Source organism: Nycticebus coucang, chromosome 20, assembly GCF_027406575.1.
Source record: "Nycticebus coucang isolate mNycCou1 chromosome 20, mNycCou1.pri, whole genome shotgun sequence".
NCBI classification, from domain to species: Eukaryota; Metazoa; Chordata; class Mammalia; order Primates; family Lorisidae; genus Nycticebus; species Nycticebus coucang.
In genome coordinates this window covers 59,477,741-59,500,855 of record NC_069799.1, presented here as the reverse complement: position 1 = coordinate 59,500,855, position 23,115 = coordinate 59,477,741, and the positions used below count along the sequence as shown (strand labels likewise).

The 23,115-nt window shown below is 40.0% G+C and overlaps 1 protein-coding gene and 1 long non-coding RNA gene across 10 annotated transcripts in view; one reads left to right on the top strand and one right to left on the bottom strand.

Moving 5' to 3' along the window:
* Positions 1-23,115, bottom strand: part of LOC128572426 (uncharacterized) — a 47,164-nt gene that overhangs the window by 4,851 nt on the left and 19,198 nt on the right. For 5 of the 6 annotated variants that reach the window (XR_008376206.1, XR_008376205.1, XR_008376204.1 and 2 more), the window contains 2 exons: positions 18,457-18,569; positions 7,057-7,212 (listed from right to left, as the gene is read on the bottom strand). This is a non-coding gene — a long non-coding RNA (uncharacterized LOC128572426). The remainder of the gene's footprint in view (positions 1-7,056; positions 7,213-18,456; positions 18,570-23,115) is intronic. The other variant, XR_008376208.1, reaches the window with a different exon arrangement.
* The window catches only part of OPTN (optineurin), a 50,374-nt gene that overhangs the window by 17,206 nt on the left and 10,053 nt on the right, over positions 1-23,115 (top strand). For 3 of the 4 annotated variants that reach the window (XM_053572453.1, XM_053572452.1, XM_053572454.1), the window contains exons 5-13: positions 2,007-2,107; positions 3,845-3,979; positions 11,756-11,858; positions 13,640-13,755; positions 14,934-15,083; positions 15,453-15,546; positions 16,790-16,948; positions 19,129-19,259; positions 21,126-21,208. In XM_053572453.1, coding sequence (XP_053428428.1) covers positions 2,007-2,107; positions 3,845-3,979; positions 11,756-11,858; positions 13,640-13,755; positions 14,934-15,083; positions 15,453-15,546; positions 16,790-16,948; positions 19,129-19,259; positions 21,126-21,208 — 1,072 coding nt within the window. The remainder of the gene's footprint in view (positions 1-2,006; positions 2,108-3,844; positions 3,980-11,755; positions 11,859-13,639; positions 13,756-14,933; positions 15,084-15,452; positions 15,547-16,789; positions 16,949-19,128; positions 19,260-21,125; positions 21,209-23,115) is intronic. The other variant, XM_053572455.1, reaches the window with a different exon arrangement.

Below are 23,115 nucleotides of genomic sequence, written 5' to 3'. Positions count from 1 at the left end.
TTTTAATGATAGAATACTCTCTTTCAAACAAAGTATTTTGAGGAACCACGGCATATTAGAAGAGGAGAAAAGAAAGCAGAATGGCCCTGGGTGTAGGCTGGGAAAGTGTTTGGCTTTTTCCTCCTGACAGCAGCGCTCAGGAACCTCTGAGAGCCGAGTTTGAAGCCAGCACTGTCAAACTCAGGTTTCCATGCAGCCCACAAAGAAGGGAGCTAAGTATGTGTGTGTGGGAGGGGAGTGCGGGGGGGTGGTGGTGGTGGTGGTGGTCACACCTGTTACAACCGTTATTAACTGTATCAAGAAGAGCAAAGACACACCATCTAGGGGCCTCTCTGTCATTGCTGCTAACGAAGATTGGGTGGTGGGGAGAAAAACACACCAGAATAAAGTCCTTTGTGAGATTAGTCAAAGTTTTCTGATACAGGAAAAGACGTTAATTGTGTCCTTGAATGAGAAAAATGTACTTTGTAGATAAGTCAGGAGGAGTAAGGAGCAACTCACAAGAAAACTAAACTACTGGATATATCTGAAACATTATTAGCAAGTGCCTTTCTTTACTTTCGGATTCATTTGCTGCACTGAAGAGTAATTGAGTTGGAAAATGCCATCATACTCCCTCATACATTTTAGATGTGTTCATAGCACTGCAATCAAGAGGATTAAAATAGCAATTGAAAAGCACATTTTGTCAGCGTACCCTTTCTGCAAGTGACTGAAGATAACCCAAACAGAAGTCTAATCAAAGAACTTTAGCCTGCAAATACCTGATAAAATTCAGGAAACCCAAACAGCATATCAGGAGTTTCCAAATGAGGCTGCTGCTTTCAGGATGTGTGGTTAGCATGAGATTCTCCCTCACAGATGAGTGACAGTTATTTCTAGTATAAACAAATTTGCTTGTTTTGCTTCTGTGAACTGGAAAACACTGCCCAAGGTTTAGGGAGAGTATATCAAAAATCATCTAGACTCTCCAATGGCCCTTAGCAGGAAAAAATATCTAGAATCATCAATGCACTTTTGAAGATTTTTTCGGTGAGCTTACTGGAATATAAATGCCTTTCAAATCCTGTAAGTGTTAGCTTTTGTCTTCTTGTTCCCTAATTGACCTGTGGTACATACAGATTTCTAATGGGAGCCACCTTAGCAAAGACAGTGCTTTTTTTTGAGTCTTGTCTATAGAAAGCTGCCTCTTTTTTAACTTTGCCTCAGCAAGTTCTAGCATCTTACATTTTGAAGGACTGTACAAGGAAGGTATATGGAATTGTCACTAACTCTGCATGGCTTTGACCTTGAGAAAGAGGGAACTGCCAAGGAGAGGGAGGAGGAGATAAGCTTCTTTCATGTTTATGGAGGCAGGTTGAATGTTCAGAGAGAGGAGACTGACTCATGCCTTAGCCTAGATATTTATACATGTCAGGGTGTGCGGGATGAGGAAGAGTACATTCCCATCCCATGTTAGTAACCCAATTTAAATATTTCACATTTAAAGGCAGGGTAGCCAGGAATGGATTAACGAGCTGTGGTATATGTATACCATGGAATACTATTCAGCCATTAAAAAAAATGGAGACTTTACATCCTTCATATTAACCTGGATGGAAGTGGAAGACATTATTCTTAGTAAAGCATCACAAGAATGGAGAAGCATGAATCCTATGTACTCAATTTTGATATGAGGACAATTAATAACAATTAAGGTTGGGGGGGGAAGCAGAAAGAGGGACGGAGGGAGGGGGGTGGGGCCTTGGTATGTGTCACACTTTATGGGGGCAAGACATGATTGCAAGAGGGACTTTACCTAACAATTGCAATCAGTGTAACCTGGCTTATTGTACCCTCAGTGAATCCCCAACAATAAAAAAAAATAAAAATAAAAAAATAAAGGCAGGGTAGCCTCCTTGGTTTACATATCATCAAAATTCTTAATCTTTTGTCTTTTTTTTTTTTAACATAGAACCTGTCTTGCAGACATATTATGTTAAATCCCTTTCATTTCTGCTTTTCAGGAAGGAGAAGCAGATGGGTCGGTAAAAGAAATTAAGAATAGTTCTGGGCCCGTGAGAACAGACTCCACCGACATGTACGTGAGGAAGGCAGAGGCTGGCAGGTAGGTAGGCAGACTGGGCAGTCTTGTCACTTTGAGCTCGTTCTGGGGGTCAAATGCTAAAAAAGTAATTTATTGATTTATACCAGGACCTTTCAAGAATATTCAGTTTGAAAGTTTTTAATGTTGCAGCCAAGACTGGCAGAGATGAAGAATAGTGTTTGGTGCCTATTTGACTAACTAGCACTGACCACAGAGGTGTCTCACCTCTAGCAGATGACAGGGAAAAACAAAGTGGTTCTCAGTCCAATCAGCTGTTTGTTCTTCATCCGAAGAGTTGTGTTTGTTCATTTATTCCCCAGTGTGCTTCACCTGGCATGCTGCCCAGCTCCCATCAGTGAGATGCTTCTGTTTTCTCTCCCCTCTTCCTTCCCAGTTATGAGCCAGGGGGGCCAGTGCTGGATCATCTTTTCTAACATGGCCAATACTCTCAGTCTCTGTGGGTGGTGCATGAAAGTGCCCAGGTATATTATCTGTGGAATCTCCAGTTTACCTATCCCAGGTAGATGTTAGGGAACAGACATCAGAAATGGTGGGAGGGCCTCTCTGGGGGCCTGAAGCTCTTGGGTCTTGCAGGCAGTGCTCAACCCGAGGAGGCTGCTGGCTTGTCCCCTGTCAGCTGTACTATCATGCTAGTCCACCTAGGAGACGGTTATCTGGAAAGTTCTTTCAGGGATCTCTTCCCTATAGACTTTTAAAACCTTTTCTTTATATCATGATGAATGTATGTACAGAGTAATTTATAAAATGTAGGGAAAAAATTGTTTCAATTATGCTCCTAAGCCCTTATATAAGGGAGAAAACAAGTATTAGATAATGTATTCTGTCATTAAACCAGGCAGTTGGCATAAGTGAAAGTAATTCCCTTTTTTTAGTTAAAAATTCCAACTTTTTTCCTTGCTTTTTTTTTAGTATCAAAAGACTTTCCTGGAAGTAACAGGAAGGAGAAAGCGCTGTTTGAAGTTTTTAAGCCACTTCCTCCTCATTCATATTCAAATGCAAAGACCACTTCCTCCTTGAAGCCACACTATTTTTAAAATAATAACAGTCTATATATACCCTGTCTGTGAGTACTGTAAGGGCTCTGGAGTGATTTCCAGGTCCTGCTGACCAGGATCTACTTCTGGCTACTTTAGTCACTGCCGTTACCATCATCAGAGCCCTCCTGAAGGTGTCGCTACTGGAGTGGTGGCCGTGGTTTTGTTTGTCACTGACATGTCTCTTGATTTAATCACATTCTGATATTGAGAGAAATATCTGACATATAACAGTGCCTACATTTCTCTGCTCTAATTAGTCAAAATCAGAAATGAGAAAAGTTTTCTTCTCTTGACTCGAGACTGATGGTTTCTGTGAAGCTGGGAAAGGCCAGTGGTCTGGACACGTGTGCCTGTATATGGTACAGTCCTGGTGAGACCAGATCTCAGGAAGCCTGGCACCACCACCAGGGCTGCCCGTGGTCATCGCTTCCTGTGGGTCTGGTTTGTGTGGTGACCGCTTGGAGGAAGTAAGTCCGCACAGTGTAAGGCCAGCGTTTCTACAGCCTCACTGTGATTCCCACTTGCCCTGCAGGGCACGAGGGACCTGGGACCCCAGTCAATGGATGAGAATTGGAGAATGTTCTAGAAAGGAGTTCCTTTTAGCTGGTTTTGGGCTACTCTGTTTTGAGGCTTTGATATTTTTATTTTCTGATAGAAAAAACCTTTTAACCTTTATGAACATGGCATTGTCTTACTGTAGGAGCAGATATGAAGAAGGAGCCAAGAATTACTTGGAATTTGAGGAGTTAACTGTGAGCCAGCTCCTGCTTTGCCTAAGGGAAGGAAACCAGAAGGTGGAGAGACTCCAACTTGCACTCAAGGAAGCCCAAAAAAGGTACAAAATGGGTTAACTTGAATATGCATCTTTTGAGTTTTTGTTAACAGCTTTACTGAAATATGATTAAGACGTCATACAAGTCGTCTATTTAAAATGTACCTTTCCGTCGTCTTTAGAATATTCACAGGGTTGTACAACCATTATTACTGCAATATAATTTTAGAACATTGTTTCCTCAAATAAAGAAACCCAATATCAATATCACTGCCCCCTCTTCCCAGCAGTGAATACTCCCTGTCTCTATCCATCTGCCCACTCTGGATATTTCATATGAATGGTGTCCTACAACACGTGTACTTTGTGACAGGCTGCTTTCACTTCGCATAAGGCTTTTGAGATTCGTCTACAGTGTGGCTTCTATCAGTCCTGCATTTCTTTCTGTTGCCAAATAATATTCCCTTGTCTGGGTATACAACATTGTTTATCTGTTTATCAGCTGGTAAAGATTTGGGTCGTTGGCACTTTTTGCCCATGATGAATAACGCTGCTATGAACATCTTGTATAAGTTGTTTGGATGTATTTTTTTGATTCTCTGGGGTTCCCTAGCTAAAGGTGGAATTGCTGGGTCACACAGTAACTTTATGTTCGCTATTTTGAGGAACTGCCGAACCGTTTTCTAAAGCAGCTGCACCAGTGTGTGATCCCACCAGCGGGGTGTGGGGTGTGTGTTTCACTTTCTCCGCGGCCATTTCAACACGTCTTATTGTCTGTCTTTTTTATTCTACCCATCCTAACATGAATCCTGACATGAATTGGTATCTCATGGTAGTTTTCACTTGTACTTCTCCAGTTACTGATGAAGTTGAGCATCTTTTCATGTTAACCTTTTGTATGTCCTCTCTGGAGAAATGTTTATCCAAATCTTTTGCCCATTTAAAAAAAAAATGGGTTGTCTTACTATTATTGAATTATGAGTTCACTTCATATTCTGGATGCAAGTCTCTTATTAAATAATCTGGAGCTATTTTCTTTCACTTTCTTGATGGTATCATTTGCAGCAGTTTTGTTTGTTTGTTGACACAAGGTCTTATTCTGTTGCCAAAACTGGAGTACAGTGGAGGGATCATAGCTCACTGCCACCTCCAACTCTTGGACTCAAGCCATCTTTCTGGCTCAGCCTCCTGGGTAGCTAGGACGACAGGATAGGACCATCATGTCTGGCTGATTTTATTATTTTTGTAGAGACGGGATCTTACAATGTTGCCCGGGCTAATCTAAAACTCCTGGCCTCAAATGACCCTCCCACCTCAGGCCCCCAAAGTGCTGTGATTACATGCATGAAGCACTGTGCCTGGTCTTTTATTTTGATATATTTTTTTTTCTCTTTTGTCACCTATGCTTTTGGTATGACATCTAAGAAACTACTGCCTAAACCAAGGTCCCAAAGACTCCCTTCTGTTTTCTCTTAAGAATTTTTCCTGCAAGAAGGAGGGAGGGGTGGGGAAGGAAAAGCAGAGAGAGGGAAGGAGGGAGGGGGGTGGGGCCTTGGTGTGTGCCACACGTTTTGGGGGCAAGACACGATTTCAAGAGGGACTTTGCCGAACAAATGCAATCAGTGTAATCTGGTTTATTGTACCCTCAATGAATCCCCAACAATTAAAAAAAAAAAAAAAGAATTTTTCCTGGAATAAATCCCACTTGGTCATGGTATATAATCCTTTTTATATATTGCTAGATTCAGTTTGATACTATTTTGTTGAGAATTTTTGCATCCGTATGTGTAAGGGATATTGGCGTATAGTTTTTTATTATCTATTGGTCTAGATATTGGTCTATAGTTGTTGTTTTTTTTTTTTCTTATGGAATCTGTCTCATTGTTGTAGCCTGGTAATACTAGTCTCATAGAATAAGTTGGGAAGTGGTACCCCCCTCTTTTTTATATACACACCCTTTTTAATGGCTGGTAAACCTTTTTTATACTGGTATATCTGTAGCATAATGCTATCACAAACAAAATCCTGTGGACTGGACTTTGGGGTAAAATTTATGTAGTTCATAGAGGTACATACTATGAAGTCAATGAAGTTCTATTTGTGAATGCATGAATGTAAAGTGAATGTAAAGTGTTAAACCAGTTGAAGATATGGGGAAGTTATACAATAGTTTTACAGTTCTGGTGATTAGAACAAGTAATCATTATACTATAGCATAATTAATTTTATTAGACATTATAAATGACTCATTAATAGTACTTTAAGAAGCACTTTCTGACTGAAGCAGTTAAAATGATTAACTTTTGGAAGATCTATTCTTAAAATATGAAACAAAAGCTATTTTTTTTAGAAAAAAATAACCTGGAAGGCACATCAACATTTGTCCAGTGACTTATTTGGTGATCATCTCTTTTCAAAGGTTAAAAAAAAAGCACAGTAACAATGAACGCAAGGTTTCCGCCACATACCTACTGCCATCCCTTAGGAACGTACGGAGTGACTTCCAGGGACCACTGCCATGTGTGTAATGGGGTTAAATATTTGTCCTATCTTTTTGGTAAATCCCCAAACATAGTAATAATATACAAATAAGTAAAGAGTAACTAAAGGGATTTTTTACATCTTAATTATTATAGCTGACTTTTTTTTTTTTTTTTTTTGAGACAGACTCAGGCCAGAGTGCTGTGGTGTCATAGCTCACGGCAACCTCAAACTCCTAGGCTGAAGTAATCCTCTTTCCTCAGCCTCCTGAGTAGCTGGGACTACAAGCACCCACCACAATGCCCAGCTAATTTTTCTATTTTTAGTAGAGACAGGATCTTGCTCTTATTCAGATTGGTCTCAAACTCTTGAGCTCAGGCATTCCTCCCACCTCAGCCTCCCAAAGTTATAAAAAGTGCATAGTTTAGAAATGTCACATGTTTGTGTTATAAAAGGTACACAGTTTAGAAATGTCACATGTTCAAGGAATATGATTACTGTGAAGTGAGCCCAGTCTAGAGTCAGTGCTCTGACAGTGCTGAAGATGTTATTAAAGATGCACATTTTCAATAAGGCAATTAACCTATTAGTATAGCGTTTCTGCTAGGAAATGTATCATCCTTTGGACTTGCATTAAAAATATGAAAATCATCGCCTACCCAGCTCCTCAGGGATGTCCGTATACCAGGTATAGAGGTCCTATCCATCACCATCCCGGGCTCTTCATGGACTTAAAATTGAGGCAACAGCAGGCGTGGATCCCTCTACCCAGGACACAGCACTTCAAAGGAGCATCTATCTCTTTGGAAAAGCTGCTAGGTTCAGAAGAAAGGAGAGTGTTACCAGATTTTAAGCCTGGGAAAACTGCAGTTTGACCCACTTCCTCTCCCATCCATCAAATTCTTTAAAACTTACTATGACACTGCTACCACTCATTCACCTTTAAACATTTGTTTAACTTTAAAAACATTTTCTTGAAAAAAAAAATCACTGATTTTTAAAGGACAGTGTTACACTTTGAATGAGACCTTTAACATCTGTGAGTAATCAGTTAGTTTGTATTTCATAGCCATGTTTATATCTCCCAAGTTCTGTATACCATTCCGAGCAGTCAGGTTTAGCCAGTAATTCATCCTTATTTTAATGTGATTAGCTTTATTAATAAAAGTGTAGGCTTAGGAATTTGCTAATTATACATCCTGATCTTTCATATGATGCACAGAATTCATGCTTTCAAAATAATCAGAGCTTTCTGCCCAGAGGCTAAGCGATGTGTAGCTCTTCAGTTTAGAGCCAATGAGCTAGGCCTGCCTTTGAGATGTGCCTCAACCTGGAGCATCCTGTAAAGGTTCCTTTTTCAATGTTAAACTTGTACTTTCTGACTCAGCTTTCTCTCAGTATTGAACAAGTCAGTAATCAGTTGCTAGGAGTAGTGTTCATTACGTGGGTATCAGGATGATGATTTCCTCCTACCCAGGATAGGACTGAAAGCAAGAAACAAAATCACTGATACACAAACAACCTGTCTTGATATACGACACTATGTAAGACATTGCGAGACTTAGCGTCTTTTTCTCAAGCCAGTCTTCAAGCATTTTCGTTAATCATTCGTTAATTTAGATGCGCTAAAATTTATTCTGAATAATTGGCGTGATTTGTGGGAAAAGGGAACAATACATCTGTCTTTCTGTCCCGGATTTGCCAGCATTAATGTATCATGTAACTTGTATTTTCTAAACATACTTACAATAGCGAAAAGGAAATTGTATAGGAAATATAGCCCAAAAGAATAGAGAGGTAGCTGGGAGGAGTCAGCCCAAGGTGAAAATTTGCTCTAGAGAATTAAAATAAGTTGTAATTAAAATGTAGGTCAACACCCCACATCACATATGAGGGGGTATACATGTAGAAGGCCGCCCCCACCCCGCACCAAGTGGCACCTCACCCATTTATTTGGTTTATCTGGAGACTATCTGCAAACTGATCAGGTTCAGCAGTTGGCAACAGATACCAGTGTTGTTTATTTTACCTTTTATCATCACTGAGTTCTTTTTTGCAGGTTTTTTTTTGTTTGTTTGTTTTTTGTCCTAGGCTGGGTTTGAACCCACCACCTCTGACATATGAGGCCAGCACCCTACTCTTTTGAGCTACAGGCACTGCCCTCACTAAGTTCTTTTTTAAGAATCAGTTTTACATTCGTGTGAAGACTTGATCTTGACCTGAATACTATACATTATGTGCATGGAAACATCACAGTGTATCTCACAAATATGTACCGTTATTATATGTTCATTAAAAACAATAATTTTTTTTGCAGTTTTTTGTTTGTTTTTTTTTTGGCCGGGGCCAGGTTTGAACCCACCACCTCTGGTATATGGGGCCAGCGCCCTACTCCTTGAGCCACAGGTGCCTCCCAAAACATTTTTTATAAAAATCATTAGTTGTTATATACAAGTCTTTTACAGAGAAAGAATGGTTCTTTGACCCTTCCTCCCCACCTGCTTTTTCCTAGTTCCCAAACAACCACTTTCAACAGACGTGGTTGGGTCTTTTGTTATTCACTTCCATATATCAGGCTTAAATTGCTACTTAAATTTTTTAAAAAATTTAAACACAATCTATTAACCTCTGACTATGAGGATGAAGATTTAGCCGTGTTCACTGTCATCATCACAACTACACAAACATGCTTCTGGACCCCTCCTCTCTCTCCAGCCCCCTTCTGAAATTGATGATGTTGAAATTCAGATGACACATTCTCAAACACACAGAGTTGGGCTACATAGTATGCCATCGCTACTTTTCCTTTCTTTACATAACCTATTTTTTTAACCTGTAAGCATAATTGCCTTTTTAAAAAATTGCCTGGTTTCCCCACATGAGGAAGTCTCTCAGTTACATTCAAATCCATCAGAGTCCAGCAGTCTTCTCTTCTGAAGACTCTTCTCCAGGAGCCTCCACCACGCATGCTCTCTCAGTCCTGCTGCACTGCCGTCATCCTGGAACGGCCTGTGCGGGGCCTGCGGCTCTCCTCTGTCAGATCACCTGCTTCCTGAATCTGATGCCTCTCTTACTCCTTTTTGTCTTTAGGTAGAGTTATACCACATCTCCATTGACTTACTGAGAAAGCATGTATGGAAAGTATTATTTTCTGAGATCTGAGGTTAAGTCAAGTGGGTAGTTGGATTAGATACAGAATCCCAGGTTGGCTATCATTTTCCCTCTTGAGTTTTGAAAGCTGTGCTTCATTGTATTATGGCTTCTGGTGTTTTAACTGTTCAGAAATTTATTGCCCCTGTGATTCTTATTCTTTTAGGATGAAATGTTTTTTGTTTTCCTCCTCTCTGAAGCTCTTTGTTTTGGCCTAAATGTTCTGAAATTTCACATGGTGTCCATGTGAGCCTGGATCTTTTTTGGATACTGTTGGGTTCTTTCATTCGGAAAACTAGGTCCTTTAGTTCCTGAAAAATAATCTTGAATGAATTTAGGGATTATTTCCTGCCTTAAATTTCATCTGTTCTCTCTTTCTCTTTCTAGAACTGATACTATTATTTTGTTATTTTGAATTGGACCTCCTGGACCAGTCATCTAATTTTCTTAAGCTTTTTCTTTGCCATCTCTCTGCCATTTTCCTTTTTCCCTCCCTTCTTCCTTCTCTTCCTGTTAGCTTTCACCTTCCTTTCCTTTTGGGGGGCAGGGGGACTTTGATGTTCCTTTTTTAATTCCTGGCATATGTTTCCTTATGTCTCTACAGGTTATTAATGATAGTTTATTTTTAAATCTCCTGGCTTCTCATCCCCCACATTTTCTGTTTCCAGTAAGCTCCTTTTACCTGTTTCTCTTGGAAGTCTCCCTCAGGATGGGTGTGCTCCCACCTAGTGGGCACAATGTAAGGGTTGATGGCACACCTCCTGGGTACGGGTCACAACTACAAGAGGGATTCTGCCTAGCAAATGCAAACACTGTAACCTAGTTGTTTGTACCCTCACATTAACCTGATTTTTTTTTTTTTTTTGCAGTTTTTGGCCAGGGCTGGGTTTGAACCCACCACCTCTGGTATATGGGGCCGGCGCCCTACTCCTTTGAGCCACAGGCGCCGCCCAACCTGAAATTTTTTTAAAAAAAGGAAAGCTTCCCTCAAATGTCTGATAATCTTGCCAGGTCAGATTTAAGAGGATGAGTTAGAAGCTGCCTGAAGCTCTATGAGCACCAGCCATGAGGGCTCCTTGGGGAAGCCCCATGTCTGAGACTTTTCAGCTTTTCCCTGGTCCTGGTCAGATTCTCCAGAGAAGACTTCCAGCCTCCTGCCTGGAGGATATTTTTCTAGATGTCAGGGTTCTTGAGATGAGGAAAAGCAGGCTAAAGGTTTCAATAGTCTGTAATTAAAATCCTCTTTCACAGTAGGAAACCCAAGCCCTCAACTCTGCTTCACACCTGAGTCCAGAGCGCCTTTATTTTACCATCTTCCAGTCCTTCCTTATCACCACCTCCATAGGTACCCGGTGTCACCAATTCCAGAGAGTCCACAAATTCCCAGTGTGAATCGGGTCACTTCTGGCCCTCCTTACTAACGACTGAGGGTCCTTCTTGGGCTCCTCAGCCTGCCCCACTCATGCCTATGTTTCCCCCGTTTTTTTCTGCTACTATTTCCTTTCCCTTCCTCTTTGTTCTGTAGGCACATGGCTTTTTGGAAGTCGTTTTAGTAGGGTTTTGGAGGTGGGAGAAAAAAAATATATACACAGACTCAACCTGTCACCCTCTATCCAGTCTGTGTCATCTATTTTGGGATGGGTGCCTGTGATTACGATTTGGGGTAAGAACAGTGCCACATTTGTTTGCTCAGGGGCTTGTAAACTTAGATGAGTTCTAAAAGGAAAAGTCTTTCTCTGAATTGTAAACAGGACACAACGTGCTGACAGAACACACACATCCTCATGTGCGCACACACTACAACAATGTTTAAAATAGTTCTGGATAGGGTGGTGCCTATGGCTCAAAGGGGTAGGGCGCAGGCCCCATATGCCGGAGGTGGCGGGTTCAAACCCAGCCCCGGCCAAAAAAAACTGCAAAAAAAAAAAAAAAAAAAAATTTCTGGATAGTACAGTTACATGGAAGCAGGCACGCTCAAGTTAGTTACACCTGCCTTTTACTTCTACGTGTATTCATCTCTAAAATCCATTCTAGTCAGTTTTAGGATAAAAAAATAAAACCAGTGCTATTATAGTGAATATGAAGAGATTTTGAAAACCCCTGATCCTTTACCCAAATTTTGAACAATACTTTTTTAGTGCTTCTGCAATTGCTATTTCCCTTGAAGTCAAAGAGAAGGTAACTTTTCTACATTTTGTAATTTTTCAGAATTTCAGACTTTGAAAAGAAAGCAAATGATCGTTCTGAGATTGAAACCCAAACAGAGGAAAACACAGAACAAGAGAATGAAGAGGAGAAAGGCCCAGAGACTGTGGGTACTAAGACTCCAAGGTCGCTGTCACCACCCCCACACACACACCTAAACGTAGTCCAGCAGCTGGGTTCGAGTCTTGTGATGTGTTACTTGCTTTAGAAATAATATTAATGTCGAATATTGTCTTTTATATTTCCTTGTCCTGGTTTGGATTTCATTCAGTGTCAACCATAGTGAGATGTATTCCCATCAGTAGTCTCTGAAACCACTCCTGTTTCTCTTTTTGACTGATACCTTCTCCTAAATCCTTAAGTGAACAAGCCTGCTAAATGAAAAAGGAATTTTGTCCACATTAAAATCAGATCATTTGAGGATGTGACTCAGAAACTTGTGGCAGGATTGAAACATCTTGGTTCTATCTCATTACCGATTTGAGTAGTTTAAATGAAAAAGATTCATACACAGTAGAACCTCCATAGCTGACCACCTCCCTACACTGACCACCTCCTTAAGTTGACCTCATTTTCATAGACTGGACATGCACCACATGTATGGATCAGTGCAGTGGGCCAAGTTCCTTATGCTGACCAGTGTGTTACAGTTCCTTGGGTGGGTGGGGTATTTATGTATATATACATACACACACACATACATATGTAATTTATAGAATTTATATATGTGTATATTCAGTGTTGTTTGTTAACTTGAGAGATTTACCTTTAAGCTTGTGGAGAGTGTAAACTTAGGAGAAGTTAATGAGGCCATGAAGTTACGATGGCCGTAGTAACCCACATGAAAGACATTTACATAAAATACTTTAATTCATTTATTACACACACACTCATAATCAGACATATAAGGAGAATGCCTGTATATGCCATCTGTTACACAACTGGAGATGAAGAGACCACCAGTGAGCAGCCATATCCTGCTGACTAAAACTAATGTGACAGCCAATAGTAGGGAACTACTGAGACTTTCAAGGCATCATAAAACTTGTTTACAAAAATTATTGAGCTATCTGGAAAAAGGCTGTACAATAAAAATAGCTAAATAAACTAGAAATATAAATTGGCAAAGGAATATGGGAATCAATTGTTTAAGCTTATTTTTTTTTGTTTGTTTGTTTTTGGCCAGGGCTGGGTTTGAACCCGCCACCTCTGGCATATGGGACCGGCGCCCTACTCCTTGAGCCACAGGCGCCACCCGGGAGTCAATTGTTAACTGGATAAATAGGATTGTGCTTTGATGCCTCTGTGATCTATGATCTCCTGAACCGTGGGTAGTATTAATTTTAATAGTGATAAAGTCATTATCAAGAATACATTAGGGCCAGGCATGGTGTAGTCTTAGCACTCTGGGAGGCTGAAGCAGGTGGATTGCTTGAGCTCACAAGTTCAAGACCAGCCTAAGCAAGAGCTGAGACTTTATCTCTAAAAAATAGTTGGACATTGTGTTGGGTGCCTGTAGTCCCTGCTACTCAGGAGGCTGAGGCAAGAGAATCGCTTGAGCCCAGGAGTTTGTGGTTGCTGGGAGCTATGACACCATGGCACTCTACCCAGGGCAACAAAGTGAAACTCTCTCTCAAAAAAAAAAAAAAGTGCATCCAAATTGATTAGTTCATGGTTTACTAGGAAGCAGGGTTATATCCAAAACATTTTTTTTCATTTGGGGTATTAATTATCAAAGTTAAACCAGTTCGCCAGTCAATCTTAATGGATAGTAATGGTTTAGATTAACCAGTTCGCCAATCAATCTTAATGGATAGTAATGGTTTAGATTATTTTCTCACAAAGAGGCTATTTCATCTCCTGTGTTTGGGATTTCCTGTACGATAGGTGGGAAGTGAAGTGGAAATGTTGAACCTTCAGGTCACATCCCTGTTTAAGGAGCTTCAGGAGGCTCATACAAAATTCAGTGAAGCTGAGCTAATGAAGAAGAGACTTCAAGAAAAGTAAGAATGAGAAATTTATTTTATCCTCCCGTGAAAAGTAAATATTTTTACAAAGTATGTTACTATATGAAACATAGTTTTCTTACTATGTTACTAACGCAAAGAAAAATAGAGACCTAATTAAAATGTGAACTCAGAAAACACTGATATCCAGGTTAATGTGTGAGTATGAAGTATTTGTAATATGGAGGAATGGAGACGGGGTGGAGGGAATCTGAATCTGCCATTTGGGGGTGATGTGTTAAGTGTACTAGCCTTTGTGAGATGTGCACAAAGCTGCAGGTCAGACTTCCCATGACTGACTTAAAGTGACAGCATTGACATGAACACATGTAAAGAAAGCTGAAGATGTAAGAAGTTACCCCAAATTTAGTAAAACTAAGTTGATGGTACTCTCTTGGATTAGCTGACAAACTTGTTTCTACAGGTGTACATTTTCTTGAAGTTTTAATTCCCAACACTCTATAGTATTACGGTAGTCAGATACAGCATAGAAGCTACATCTAAGGACTCTGGACAAACAGACTTAGATTTGAAATATGAGTCTGCAACGTATTTGTGGTATTGCCTTAGGCAACTTCTCTTAACCTCAGTTGTGTAAATTGTTCATAATTTCCATTACATGTGTGGTAGTAAATGAGATGTCCAGCCTTGGGATTAATGCCTTATGCATAGCTGTCGTTTATTCGTATTTGCTATCATGACATTGAAATTCTCTTTCTGATCTTCAAGAGTCCTTGGAGGGGAGGGGGTCTTTCTTCCTTTATTGAATCTTTACCAGAAGCTGAAGTCTTTGTGATTGATAGAACTCATAATAGCCAGGCAGGTGTTGTGGCGGGCACCTGTAGTCCCAGCTACTTAGGAGGCTGAGGCAAGAGAATCGCTTAAGCCCAAGAGTTTGAGGTTGATGTGAGCTGTGATGCCACAGCACTCTACCTAAGGCAACAGCTTGAGGCTGGATAAAGGATCAGGGTTTTTTTCTAGCAGGACAGTACCTCTTATAATCTTAGATACTTTATGTTTATAGACTTCAGAGCTCAGAAATATGACCATGTCTAGTAAAGAAGAATAATGAAATATTTTATTTTGCATTCATAAATCCCGCACCCCTAAAATTCTTTGTATTTTACATGACATGATAAAGCATTGTTTAGCTATGAAGTCTTGATCTTTCTTAGGTGTCAGGCTCTTGAAAGGAAAAATTCTGCAACCCCATCAGAGCTGAATGAAAAGCAAGAGCTTGTTTATAAGAACAAAAAGTTAGAGCTACAAGTGGAAAGCATGCGATCAGAAATCAAAATGGAACAAGCTAAAACAGAAGAAGAAAAGTGAGTGTGCTGTGATGGAATGGCAACTTTCCAAAGGAGATGGGCCTGCTTTTTAAATAGAGATTGGAATTAGGATTTGAGTATAAATTCAGAACATTTCTTTTTTGCTTACTTGAAAGAGTACTGGGAGACTTTTCAGAGGGAATAAAGTGTAAAAGTTTTATTATTACAAAATTATTTGCATTCTGTCCTGATTCTTTGAAAAAGGTTATTTTCTTTAAGAGTAAGAAATGCTGGTCAGTGGTGGGATAATAAGGGTAGGCATGGAGATTTTGCTACTTGAGTCCTCAGAAAAAGGCTAGGAGGTAAGATTATAAATTTCTATGATATTTTCCACAAGATTCCACTTTCCAATATCTTTTTTACTAGGTCAAAAGTAGCCACTCTACAGTTGACACACAACAAACTTCTTCAAGACCATCATAAAGCATTGAAAATAATTGAGGAACTAACAAAGAAAGAGGTAATCATAGATAAAAATTATGTCCACAGCCTAGCAATGAATAGAAACTGTTTAATATTTTATATATAAAATAGTTGCATGAACCCTTAACTAAGTCTGATTTCAAAGGTTTTCCAGTTTATTATTATTATTATCTTTTTTTTTCAGTTTTAGACCAGGGCTGGGTTTGAACCCACCACCTTTGGCTTATGGGGCCAGTGCCCTACTCCTTTGAGCTACAGGCACCAGTTTATTATTTGTAGTGTCTAAGTGTTTATAAGTTCTGATATTCCACATGTATGTAATATCCTTTCTTGTGAATGAAGATGGCCCTAATATCCTACAGTCAGGGAATAAACTTCCAATATTTTAAAAATATTTTTAAGGGTGAGTTTGTAGGAGAGCTAAGACCATGAGCTCCTGAGGGCTGAAGGGGACATCTGCTACATGGAACTGTGCTTGGCCAGCTTGCCTGGTGACAGTGAACTTGGGACCCCCCCCACCCCAATTGCTGTGTGCAATTTAAATGAGTAAAAATGCCCAACATAATGTGATTATCTACAGATTCTCACTAAAGATGGCAGCTTTGAATTAGCTGAGGTCTTTGAAATTTTATCTTTATATATTCTTTGTTTTTCCATTTATTTTTTAATGAATAGTTTTCCTCTCTGGAACCTAATAGATTTTAAATATATTTCTTCTTTTCTACTGACTTTACAAAGGAAAGGTAACTTGTGGAAAAAAATAACAGTATCAGTGAGTCACAGTCTCTTCACTTGGGGTTTGTTATTATTTCCTTGATGTTACTATTACCTTTTTTTTTACATTCCTGTTTTACATGAGGAAATTATTATTTTCAAGCCATATATTAAATGAATACAACTTTTTGATAAGTTAGCATTGCTAATGAACAGACTAGTTTAGAGCTGACAATTAAAAAATAAACCTTTGGGGCAGCACGGGCCCCATTTACCGAGAGTGGTGGGTTCGAACCCAGCCCTGCCAGACTGCAACCAAAAATAGCCAGGTGTTGTGGCGGGCGCCTGTAGTCCCAGCTACTTGGGAGGCTGAGGCAAGAGAATCACCTAAGCCCAGGATTTGAAGGTTGCTGTGAGCTGTGACACCACAGCACTCTACCGAGGGTAGTAAAGTAAGACTCTGTCTCTAAAAATAAATAAATAAATAATAAACCTTTATCTGATGTTTTACTGAATTAGGCTGAATTATTTCAAAACCATTCCTAGAATAAACATGTCTTTTTCAGTCAGAAAAAGTGGATAAGACAGTGCTGCGGGAACTGAATGAAAAACTGGAGCTGGCGGAGAAGGCCCTGGCTTCCAAACAGCTTCAGATGGACGAGATGAAGCAGACCATTGCCAAGCAGGAGGAGGAGCTGGAGACCATGAGTGTCCTCAGGGCGCAGGTGAGACACATCCGAAACCCAGGCTAAGCAAGGCCAGCCCTGACTGCGTTCTCTGATGGGAAAGTGATGGTGTTTAAAATATGTTTTCTATTTTTTTCCACCAATGAATGTTTTAAAACTTTTATATTGAAACATGGAAAGTGCACCAAATGTTTAAGCGCATATACTCAATGAATTTTATTTATGTGCTCTATAGTGGGTAGGAAGTTGGGTTATTTCCAGTCAGTGGCATTATGATTAATGTTGCAGTGACATTCCTGTGCTGTCCCTCTGTTTGCATGTACACTCATTTTCTGTTGGGTACACACCCAGGAGTAGAATTGCTGGTTTATAGGCTAAGCATGTTACTCCCTTTTAAAGGTTATGCCAAACAGTTTTCCAAAGTGGTTGGACGGATTTTCACTCTTATCAACAGAGTTTCCATTGTTCTACATCTTACCAATACCTGTATTATCTGTCGTTTTACATTTAATCACTCTGGTGGGTGTGCAGTGGTCCGTCATTTAACTTACCCTTCACTGATGACTAATGGGGCTGAGTACTTTTCTTTTTTTTTTTTTTTTGTAGAGACAGAGTCTCACTTTATGGCCCTCGGTAGAGTGCCGTGGCCTCACACAGCTCACAGCAACCTCCAACTCCTGGGCTTAAGCGATTCTCTTGCCTCAGCCTCCCAAGTAGTTGGGACTACAGGCACCCGCCACAACGCCTGGCTATTTTTTGGTTGCAGTTTGGCCGGGGCCGGGTTTGAACCCGCCACCCTCGGTATATGGGGCCGGCGCCTTACCGACTGAGCCACAGGCGCCGCCCGGGGCTGAGTACTTTTCATGTGTTTATTGGCCCTCTAAATATTCTCTTTTGCAAATATTTTTCTTTTGGTTTGCCTGGCCTTTTCTTGATTTTATTTATGTGTTCTGTAAATACTCCACATACAACTCTTGTCAGTTATTTTTACCTTTATTTATTTTTTTTTTTTGAGACAGAGTCTCACTATGCTGCCCTGGGTAGAGTGTGTGACATCACAGCTCATAGCAACCTCCAACTCTTGGGCTTAAGCTATTCTCTTGCCTACAGGTACCCGTCACAATGCTTGGTTATTTTTTGTTGCAGGTGTCATTATTATTTAGCAGGGCCGAGCTGGGTTCGAACCCACAATCCTCAGTGTATGTGGCTGGCGCCGTAACCACTGTGCTACAGGCGCCAAGCCTATTTTTGCCTTTCTACTCTCATAAAGGTGTTTTTGAGGAACAAAAGTTCTTAATTTTAAGGTAGTCAATTTATCAGTCTTTTCATTTATGATTAGTACTTTTGGTGTCCTAATTAAGAAACATTCACCCCAGGCCAATGAAGATACTCTCCTGTGTTGCCATCTTAAAATTCTGTTTTTACCTTTTACATTAACATAATACAAACGATCTGAAACTGGCATTTTTATATCGAGTGAGGTAGAAGTAAAGATTTTGACTTTACCCATATGACTATCCAGTTGAGTGTTCACCATGTTTTCTTACATGCTCTGCTGCCCTCTTCATCATCACTGTGGCTAGGCATCCAGGGGTCTGTGTCTGGACTCTGTACCGTCCCATTCATCTTCTTGGGTATCTTTGCTCTGGTACCATACTGTCTAAAGCACAGAAAGTTAAAAACTGCTATAGAATAATTCTCAATTCATGCAATTTACTATTAAGTGTTTTGTTTTTAGTTGATAATTTTTTTTGGATTCTTTGATTTTTTAAATTTTGTCTATAATTGACACCTAATTGTACATGTTTATGAGGGTACAGGGTGATGTTTCAATACATGGGCTCAGTGTATGGTGATCAAATCAAGGTAGTTAACATGTCCATCACCTCAAATCTTTATCATTTCTTTGTGGTGTTACCTTTCAAGATCCTGTCTTCTAGCTGTCTGGAAACATGCAGTACATGTTATAGCTCTGGTCACCCCTCCTGCAGGGTTGAACTGTTTACAGCACAACTGAACACACAACTGCTGTATCTACCATTGGACTGTCATTGGGAATTGGGGTCATTACAGTGGTTTCCAGCAGGAATATGTGTCTGTGATTTACAAGCCTATCAGAGGATGTAGCTCTGCCTTTTTACCTCACAAATGGGTAGAGAGCTGCAGAGAAACCACATTCATCTACATAGTAACTTCTGTGTCTTTTTTTCCTCTAACAGATGGAAGTTTACTGTTCTGATTTTCATGCTGAAAGAGCAGCAAGGGAGAAGATTCATGAAGAAAAAGAACAGCTGGCCTTGCAGCTGGCGATTTTACTAAAAGAGAATGATGCATTTGAAGACAGCGACAGGTAGGGTGGAGAGGGGAAGACTGCGAGCACATGCAGCGTGGGCTGCAGCAGAGGGGCCTGAGCGTTGCCTAGTGTGAGCTCCAAGTCTTGCTCCAGGCACACTCCACTTGATTGTGTTCCCAGTGCCTGGTTTGGCTTACCACAAAGCTGGACAGAGACTTATGGGAAGCCAGTCAAGTTCCTTGCTTTTAGATAAACTGGGAAAACATAACATTATGTGTCCTGATGACCTAGCTTGCTATCATCATGAATGAAGTATTCATAACACTTAAAATTTTCTAATATGCTTTTTAAATACTGCCAAAAATTACTCCTGATTTTTAAAAATTCCTTTTGAGAAAGCTTTGAACCCTAAAAAAATACAGAGATACAATAACACACATCAATGTGCACCCCGCCCTGAACTGACAGTTGCTAACATTTGTTTTATTTGCTTCAAGTATTTTTTTTTTAAAAAGGGAAATTACGGATAAAGTTGAATTCTCCTTTGTTTCTCATCCTCCCATTAAATTCCTCCCTTCCCTTACTTGTGCCACCAGGAATGTGGTGGGGGGCCTCCCATCTATTTTACACTTTTACATATGTACACAAACCCCTATGTAATGTCTTAAAACGGTGGTTCTCAACCTTCCTAATGCCTCGACCCTTTAATACAGTTCCTCATGTTATGGTTACCCCAACCATAAAATTATTTTCATAATGAAAATAATTGCCTTAAAACAAGGTAATATTGATTTCTCTGTGTTTAAGTTACAAAACAATCACTATGGGTATTTTTCTACAACTTGCTTAACATAACAGTGTGATTTTAACTGTCAATGTTGATAAATGCAGATTTAGTTCATTATACTTAATTGCTGTGTAGTGTCTTGATTTAGAAATATACCACTAATAGGGATGGGAAAAGAGAGGGGTAGTTTGATAGAGGGAGGGTTAATGGTGGAACCACACCTATGGAGCACATTGCAAGGGTACAAGTCAAATCTATCCAGTATAGAACACAAATGTCTTAACGCTGTTATTAAGTAAATGAGATGAAAGCTATGTTAATTAGATGTAAGCACTCCAATTTGTACAAATAATCAACACATCGAATCCCACAAAGGCATAAATATATTTATGATCTATGTATATATGATTTAATAAAAGGAAAAAAGAAGTATGTCTTAACACAATAATTAATTAAATGAGGTGAAGGCTATATTAACTAGTTAGATGTCAGCATTCCAAACTGTATATAAAATCAGCACATTGTATCCCATAAAGGCATTAATGTATTCATGATCTATGTGTTTATAACTTAATAAAATTAAAAAAAAAAAAAAGCTCGGTGCCTGTAGCACAGGGGTTACAGTGCTAGCCATATACACTGAAGGTGACAGTTTCAAACCCAACCCAGGCCAGCTAACCAACAATGACAACTGCAACAAAAAATGGCCGGGCATTGTGGTGGGCACCTATAGTCCCAGCTACTTGGGAGGCTGAGGCAAAAGAATCGCTTGAGCCCAAGAGTTTGAGGTTGCTGTGAGCTGTGACACCACGGCACTCTACTGAGGGTGACATAATGAGACTATCTCAAAAAAAAAAAAAAAAAGGAAATGTACCACTTTTTCCTAATCCATTCCCTATCAATGTAAGTTTGGTTATTTCCTGATTTTTTAAAATCTTAATTATTTACTTGTACTACATAGTATCCAGTGCCACTAGTATTTAAAACTCAAATTGTTTTAAGTTCTGGTTTTTATGAACTTGGTTTTGGCATTGTAGTTTGGCTCTGTTTCTCCCATACTCCTGTTGACTGTCTGCCTAATGTTGTCATGTTTCAGGGTTGTAGAACATCACATATAATGTTGCTTTTCATCCCAGTAGGCAGTCCTTGATGGAAATGCAGAGCCGACATGGGGCGAGGACAAGGGACCCCGACCAGCAGGCTTACCTTGTTCCAAGAGGTGAGTCCTATGTGATTTCGGATTTTTAGGAAATGACAATGTCCTATAAAGAAGACGCTTGAAGAAAAATTCCACACAATGAATTCTAAATGAAGCTACCAAAAATATAACACCCACCAGCCCCATTTGCACAGTGCACTGGCCTCCATCCATGACCCACTGAACCCAGACTCCTCAGCCTGTCAGATAAGGCTGGCGTGGCTGCACCATGAAGCCTGATTTCACTCTGTTCTCATGCAGACATTAGCAGACTGAATGATCATGTTCAACGTGTCCTACGCCTGTTTGTGTGTGTGTTAAGCTGTGTCCTGCATGCCCTTCCTTTAATCGCACGTGTCCCCATCTTCTTCCAGTCCTTCCCGGTGAACTCTGAATCTGTCTTAAAAACCCATTTCAAATTCCATCTCCAGGCATTGTCTCTCTCTTGGACTTCCAAAATATTTTATCTCTTTGTTTTAGTACTTAACTACTCTTTGTAAGTGTTTATGTGTTTTAAACAGCTATTTAAGTACTTTGTTGAGAGATGCACCCCCTGGAGCACATATCTGCACCCACTGATGTTACACACATAATTTACTGAGAGCTTACTGTGTGCAGTTACTGTGCTGATCTCACAACATAGGTAGTATCTCACTTGAGCCTCACAGCATTCCAGGAGGTAAGTATTATCACCTCCCAACAGCAGACAAAACCAGAACTTTGACATGGTTAAACGGCCCAGGATTGCAGGGTTAGTGAAAGGCAGATCAGAAGTGGTCCCCAACACTAGTCTATATAGAAGGATTGACATTTAATTATGTAATATCTAGATTTTAATTCCCTGAGTCAAACTGTGACACTTCCTAATAGTATGGTGCTATATTTGTTACATGGTTTTAATACACTAATAATAGCATTCTTTAGTTTATAACAAATCACTGTCTCATCATTTGTCAAAGAGAGCATTCTTGTGCACCTGGATTTAAGGGAGGATTTTTCTTTCTTATAACTATATTGAGTATCTATTTCCATCCTAAAAAAGAACTACTCAAATAGTCTTTGACTTATATATGTAATCTAAAAATCTCCACAAAATATAAACTCATTTTTAATTGTCCTAATAAACTTTTTTGTCAATTAAAAGAAGCCAATATTCTAGCTAGGAAAAGAATTGTCTTAAGAATTTTTTATTTCTTGGGGTGGCGCCTGCGGCTCAAGGAGTGAGGTGCTGACCCCATATACCGGAGGTGGCAGGTTCAGGCCCAGCACTGGCTAAAAAACTGCAAAAAAAAAAAAGAATTTTTTATTTCTTGATAAGATGACTTTAAACAACAGTCCTCTCAAAATACAAGGTGGTCATAAAATTCATGCGCAGTTTTAAATTGCACACTATTTTAAATTGTACACAAACTTTATGGCCTCCCTGTATTCCATGGTAGGTGTCTGCTCTGTTCCAGGACACTCGGCTAAGCACTGGGAGACAGACGCAGGGCACAGTCAGATCCTTAAGGGCTGTAATCTCCTTGGAGAGACAGGATGTGCATGTGTAATGGAAAGATGCATTCCCAGTAGAGATAGCGTGTGCTTGGGGGAAATAATAGTACTGAAGATGGAGGACGGGATGGTCACTAAGGGCAAAGTGAGCTGAGAAAGGCCTTGAAAAGAAGTGGCTTTAAGCTTGACCTCAAAGCTAGGGTACAGAAGAGTGTAAAGGCAAAGGCAGAAATGAGGATGATGTGCCGATAGTGAAAATGACAAAGCCTATTGCAGAGCAGAGAACCGGGAGGCAGAGGGACCCTGGGAGCAGACTCGCACAGCAGCCCAAGCAGGGGTCTTGAAGCCTAGACCAGCACAAAAGGACAAACACAGGTAGAGGCAGAGTTTAACACAAAGAGTCAGCAGTCCTCCATAAGTGGCCAGTTGTCATC